General features: G+C 35.1%; 1 protein-coding gene across 4 annotated transcripts in view; it reads right to left on the bottom strand.

Moving 5' to 3' along the window:
* Positions 1-747: 747 nt before the first annotated feature.
* LOC139761808 (multidrug resistance-associated protein 1-like) overlaps positions 748-7540 on the bottom strand; it is a 134959-nt gene continuing 128166 nt past the window's right edge. For 2 of the 4 annotated variants that reach the window (XM_071686294.1, XM_071686297.1), the window contains exon 31: positions 748-7429. In XM_071686294.1, the coding sequence (XP_071542395.1) occupies positions 7318-7429 (112 nt within the window). In that variant the 3' untranslated portion in view covers positions 748-7317. The remainder of the gene's footprint in view (positions 7430-7540) is intronic. The other 2 variants (XM_071686295.1, XM_071686296.1) reach the window with 1 other exon arrangement.

Genomic DNA, 7540 nt, shown 5'->3' with positions numbered 1-7540 from the left:
TTGCTGTATAGCCAGTGCTTGGATTGCAAATGGGCTAAAATATTTTATATATAGGAAAAAATTGGTCATGGAGAAGAAAAAAATTATTTCTGCGATGGACCTCCTTTCTCCCTTCATTCAAATGCTTGATTCATCCCTACTACTGCCCAAGTTCTCTTGTTGGGCAACTTTATCGAAATCTAAGTCATTTTAAGGAAGCTTTTTACAAGTGTTCTTAGGGTTGCTTCTTGATTTCAACCATTAAAGTAGTTTTGTGAATTCCCATGATTACATGATGCGAACAATCATCTGGGCAAATACGGTGTTTCTTTCAAAAATGGCACCCAACATCACTCTTAATATCTTATTTGTAACTGATGGCTGTACAGAATCTTGTGTTGAACAATGAAAGCTGCTCTCACACCAACTTTGGTTGTAGGCATAAGTGGTGTAAAACTCCCAAAAAAGACTTAGTGTTCATATAAAATCCTTCATGGGCCATGACTGTCTAGTTTAGATCAAGTGCTTGAATGGGACTATAGATGAGTAGTTATGGCTTATATAATTTTTAAGTATTGTCAAGCATCTTTTCAGCACTACAAAAAGCAAAATAATGAAAAGCAGATAATTCTATTATCTCGTTACATTAAAGGGGAGTGTGCTGAATGCAAAGGCCTAATAAATTATTGATTGTATTGAACATTTTGAATACACTTGTGATTTATGGTTTTTCAGCATCATGTAGGGCATTTCTATAAAAACAATATATGAAGTATGAGGAACTGATATTTATTGAGATGGCATTCAGTTCAAAACAAAGTTTCATTAATTACATTGTCACCCATGTTTACATAAACATTTCAAGACATATTTGTCCTGAGTGATATGGAAGGCATTCAAAACAAAATGGTATGTATATTAATTACATATTCTCCCATGTTTACTTAAACATATAGAGATCTATTTGAATGAAATGATATGGAAGGCATACAATCTTGTATGTTCAGTTATAACAAGAATATTGTATCATATCAGTATTTGGAGAGTAAAATCAATACTGAATGACAAAATTAAGAGGAAACATCACAAAAAAATTTATCAACATACATATAACATCACCTTTAACTGTACAATTCCTCACTTGTAACTATAGCTAGAAAATGATACTGTACACAATTACTGTACAAATTCTTGGCATGATTATGAGACAAATCATAAGGTATTAGTACAAAAATGTAAGTTCATTAGTTACACACAAGTCTGCAGCATAAAAAAATACACCAGCAAATACAAAAGTTTAGGATTTGTATTTCTGAAAACTTTACACTTACCTAACCAACATAGCTGAACCACTAGTTGTAAATGGCTTCTAAATATACATGTTAGAGGATGATTTCCACAAACACTTCCTACAGCCCCTGTATTACCATATTCTGTATATGATTTCCTTAAAGTTACTAAATTACCACACACAATCTTGGTAGAAATATGTTTTTAGGTTTAGTAGGGGAGAGGGACAAGGTAATTGGGATGTAGGTTTGAATGGAGAAAAATTTGAAGTGGTGATTTAGGTATCTGGGAGTGGGCTTATCAGTGAATGGAACCATGGGAGCAGAATTGAGTCACAGGGTGGGGAGGGGGCAAAGGTCATTGGAGCAATGAAGAATGTGTGAAAGGAGGCAACGTTATCTCGAAGAGCAAAAATGGGTATCTTTGAAGGAACAATAGTTTCAACAAAGTTATATAGTTGCGAGGCATGGGCTATAAATAGGGTTGTACAAGGAGGGTGGATGTGTTGGAAATGATCTTTTCCCAGGCTAGTGATATGCAGTACAATACTCTCTCATGATGTTGTGCAGCAGCAGCGAGCCACAGCTTTCAGTCAGTCATGCGATAATGAGTGTAAACAACTGTATTAAATGTATTTTCGATTTACAATATTTTCAATTTATGATAGGTTTATCAGAACGTAACCCCAATTTAAGTCATCTGTACACAAACTCATGCTGCTACATCTGAAATATTCTTAGCCCTAACCAATTCTCTTATTGCATATCCATCTTTTGTGCAGTCTACAACTCCTACTACCTTTGACTTGTTTTACTGATATATATCTTCATGATCAACCTCTCACTTTTTATTGATATATATCTTCATGATCAGCCTCTCATTTTTTATATGTTCTAGATGAGACTTGTTTTACTGACATATCTTCATGACCAACCTCTCATTTTTTATAAGTTCTACATGACCATGTCATCCTAAAAGACAAATAATTCAAATTATTCTTTCACACAGCTTATCCCTCACATCTTCACCCTATCTGCCCTCTTAATTTCAACAGTAGTACATTTTGTTATGTTCAACCAGCCCTAACCTGTGTAAATTTTGGTTTCACTTCCATTAAACAGAGTTGAGACTCTTCCATGGAGGCTGCTTGCACACTCTAAGCTAAAATATTTTTCCATTCACCAGGCCTTTCAGTTCCCTTCCTTACACAATTCTACTTTCAACTTAGCTTTCCCACTACCATCCTTACAGAACCATACTCCAAATTATCTAAACCATCTAAAACTTCCAGCCTCTCACCAGAGTGATATTACATAGTGATTTTTGAGCTTTTAAAAAAGTAGAATCTCAGCGTACTTTCCTTTAATCATCCTTTTACAATGAACATCACTAATGCAGCTTGTTATCCCATCCAAATCCTCCTCTGATTTATTTAACAACATAGCATCATCTGCTGATGACAACTATGGCAAATGCCTTTTTCACAATGAATCAGTATCACTTGATCATCATCTCGCCTCATTCTTCTCTTTTCATGCCCCATCCATAAACACATGAAATACCATGGTTATATCACACAACCTTGATACACTCCTACATTTATTTCAAACTACTTGATCACGTCACTACATACACTCCCACATGCACCATTTCCACTATAAAGGCTCCTGGACATCATTCATAAGTCTTTGATGGGCATCATAGAGTTGGAATTTCCCAGAGAGCATTCCTGTTCACTTTATCGTAGTCCTTACCTAAATCAATAAATATGCACTGCGTACATTTTACTTTTACTCTACAACTTGTCTAAGTGGACACCCTTTTCCTTGCCTAAATCCACCTTGTTCTTTACCAAAGGGAGTATACTAATTCTTTTAACATGATCAATAAATATAATATGGTAAATCTTTCCAACCATGTCACAGAAACTTGTACCTCCATAGCCATCTCACAATGTATAATTTTCTCTTTATTTCAAAATTCCGATCATGAGCAGAAGTTCTAACTGAGGCCAAGTTTGGAATGAAAACAAGGAAAAAGAGAAGAGCAAATAATTATAGTGATGGAAAAAAAAATTGAAAAAAATTTGAAAATTTAGAAAAACAGAGGATGTATGTGGTGCATGTAAAGAAAATGTACCACAGTGTCTGCAAAAAACATTGTCCAGCCCACATATATTTTCAAAGGCAATACATGGCCATGGTTTATTGTGGGTGGTCATATGATGCTCTTAGAAAGAAATTATCATATATCTGGTCACTGGTTTCTAACAGTATGAGCACCAGCAACTTGCATTACTGTGTCTCGGTGTCTTGTGAGAATAATGTTCTTTGCCTGCTCTTCCAGGCTGCCTCTTTATTTTAGGAGTTTCATGACTTGGCACATCTCAAATTCTTGCTTGGAAGCAAGAAAATGTGGTTACACGAGATTTCTAAACACACTTGGTACTCAGAATGCATGATCTGGTGCCATGCTTCATACAGACAATCAAAATCCTTTGGACCCAAAACATAGACTGGAATACTACAATCAAAATCCTTTGGACCCAAAACATAGACTGGAACACTTCAAGAACCTTGCCAATTTGCAGAGGTCTACAGATGGTAGTCAGGGTAAAGGAAAGATGACAAAGTAGTAAAATGTAAAGTATGACCACCTTGAAAATTTATGGGAAGGCAAATAAAGATTTTTTTTTGTAGATGCTGTAAGTCAAGCCCATCAGCTTGGTTCTAATGAAATAAATCAAACCTGCAATCCTGGGTATTAGATGAATACGGAGGACTTGTCAACTCATATATTATCATAGGGTCCATATTTCTCCCAGCAAATCTTATCACTGAAATTTTTTCCACCAACAACTATCTATCCAGAACATTGTAATCATTTCCTTTTAAGTTTTAACACTCAATCAACACTTCAGCCTCAGCATACAGGAGTTAAGTACTTCAAAAATATTTACCCATAAATGGTAAAAAAAAATTTCACACTGACTTTTCAATCAAGATTACACAGAGTATCCTTATCTGAGCCAACCTCAATCTTGAATTCAGTTCTTCATATTCTAGACATAAAAGTTTTAACTTACCTTTAAACCTAATTATCTATGTAAATCTACTAACTACAAATTGCACTACTTCCTCTCATATCTTGGGTGAACTACATCCTACAGATACATACATAACTACTAAAATTATAATTTGCAAATAGAGCATTGCTCCTAGAAAAATTACTTAGCAGCAGAAAAAAAATGTTGGAAAACAATATTGCACTACCTACATATACACATTAGGCACATCAAGATCACATTGGACTACAACAAATTCCATCAGGAAAATGCATAAACTGCAATAAAGACCTGAGCTGCTGGACCCATCAGTACTACTGATGTAGGTGTCAAACCCCATGTTAAATTTTAATCACCAAAGTAGGTGTTGTACATCATGCTAAGCAATAACACAGCATTTGAAGACCACCAATGAAGGTGTTACATATCATCAGCAATGATATACACCAAGGCAAGTGCTGATCATTAGGCATTATATGAACTATGATGCATGCTACAAATCAATGTTTTCTACCCCATAATGCACTGATATTAGTAATTTGCACATTTTGATGAGTACATGGTATGAATTACCACAATGACTTATGATGATAACAATTCATGGTGTGTACCTTGTCATGGTGCAAGAGTTGCACATTACAAAGTATGGTGCTGTAACATTAAGAATTACACTGCACTTTGATTTACACAAATAATCTTACAAAAATTACACATCGTGGAGGTACATGCAACCATGAGTAAGTTAGGTTAAGATATCAGAGTGAATTTATGAAAATTACAAATTCTAATATGTTAAAATTGAAATACTATAATACTAAAATTTAGACATCATATTAAGATGACCATAGAATTTCAAGTTACTTATCACAGTGAGCCAAACACCATAATGAATCAAGCAATTATTCTCAAGGTTGACTTATCACACTGAGTTATACACCATAATGAATCAAGCAATTATTCTCAAGACTGAGTTACTCATTATGACAAGATATACACCATCATGTAAAAGAGAATACACATCAAGATATGCTACACACTTTCATAAAATATACATCATCAAGCAACTAATAATATGCACAAAAGTTGAGTTACTTAAGTTGTAAACCATGGTAAATTAAACATTTCGGTGAGCTACATAACTAAACTATACACATCAAGGGGATTTCCAAAAGATATACACCATGGTAAGTTAGGCATCACAGTGAGATTCAAATGACAATGAATTACAAAGCTAAAGATACACATCCTAGCCAGCTCCCATTGTTAAACAGTGTGGTAAGTTAGAAATTAGAGAACTGTTAGAACCACTATTCCTTCAAACATACCCATTTTTGCTCCAAGATAACGATTTCTTCCACATATTCTTCATTGCTCCCAGAACCTTCTCCACATCTCCCACACTGACTCACTTCGCTTCCATGGTTCCATTCGTGCTAAGTCTGCTCCCAGATATCTAAAACACTTCACTTCCTCCAATTTATCTCCATTCAAACTTACATTCCAATTAACTTGTCCCTCAACCCTACTGAACTAATAACCTTGCTCTTATACACATTTACTCTAAACTTTCTCCTTTCACACACTTTTCCAAACTCAGTCACAAACTTCTGCAGTTTCTCACTCGAATCAGCACCAGACCTGTATCATCGGTAAACAACTGACTCACTGCCCAGGCCCTCTCATCCCCAAGACTGCATATTCACCCCTCTCTAGAAAACTCTTGCATTTACCTTCCTAACCATCCCAGCCATAAACAAATTAAACAACCATAGGGACATCACACACTTCTACTGCAGACCAACCTTCACTGGGAACCAATCACTCCTCTCTTCCTACTCTTACACATGCCTTACATCCTTGATAAAAACTTTTCACTGTTTCTAGCAACTTACCTCCCACAACATATACTCTTAAGCCCTTCCATTAAGACCTTCCACAAAGCATCTTTATCAAATCTATCATATGCCTTCTCCTGATCCATAAATGCTACATACAAGTCCATCTGTTTTTCTAAGTATTTCTCACACATTCTTCAAAGCAAACACATGATCCACACTTCTGAAACCACACTGCTCTTCCACAATCTAATGCTCTGTACATGCCTTCATCCTCTCAATCATTACCCTACCACATAATTTTCCTGTTATATTCAACAAACTTATGCCTCTGTAGTTTGAACACTCACATTTATCCCCTCTGCCTCTGAACAATGGCACTATGTTATGCAATCTGCCAATCCTCAGGCACTTCACCATGATCCATACAGAAAATTATTTCTGGCTTATGTATAATAAATTGCTGCCTAACTGTCATTATGAATGTGTGAGAATCCAGGAAATGCATGAAATATTTCTAGTCCATCCTACAAAACTGCACAACTGCATTCAAGAAAATGAGATGAGATTTTGTTGGCACAGATCTTAAAATAAATCATCAATCTAATAAAAATGATGTTCATTTGTGACTAATGGTAATTCTTTCATCAATCAAATATGTTAATGTCATGTATTTTACTAAAATTACATTTGTTTTCAAAATTTTTAAAATCATTTCACAATCCCTAAATCAATTCATTTAATTGCTGCAGAATTTTCTTATTGGATGAACTATGGTGGGAGAGGCAAAGGGCTGTCATAAGGCCTTCTTTCTCCCAAATTGATAGCTCACTTATTTAGCTACATATATGCCACTTCACTTAAATCTGGAAATGGCATAGTTATAAACATACACACTGAGTAAGAGCATGGTGACAGATTAATATTGAAAATTCACACAACATAAAGAATATTTCTTAGATTCTGTGAAGAAACATAACATGATATTGTAAAGATCATACACTACAGAGATGAAATTCATGCCACACATTCATATTTGTTCAGAAAATACATAAACTGTGATCATCCTCTGTAACAAGTACAATCTTAAAGACTACATATACCATATAAATATAGTTTCTCTTGTTGGGCAATGGAATATATGCATTATCAAACAAGGCCAGCATCCTTAGCCATCCCAAAGAAGATAGAATTCTTATTATTTAAGAGAGCAGCAGGAGTATCAAACTCTCTAATTTCTCCTCTGTCTAGTACAATAACCCTGTAAAAAAATAAAAGGTATTAGTAGGAATATAAAACAATATCTATTCATTTGCAATTAGCCCAAGACCCCTTTCTGAAAGGGTCCTGGCATTACCCCAGGGCCCTTTTT

Source organism: Panulirus ornatus, chromosome 42, assembly GCF_036320965.1.
Source record: "Panulirus ornatus isolate Po-2019 chromosome 42, ASM3632096v1, whole genome shotgun sequence".
NCBI classification, from domain to species: Eukaryota; Metazoa; Arthropoda; class Malacostraca; order Decapoda; family Palinuridae; genus Panulirus; species Panulirus ornatus.
This window is presented reverse-complemented; position numbering and strand designations above follow the sequence as displayed.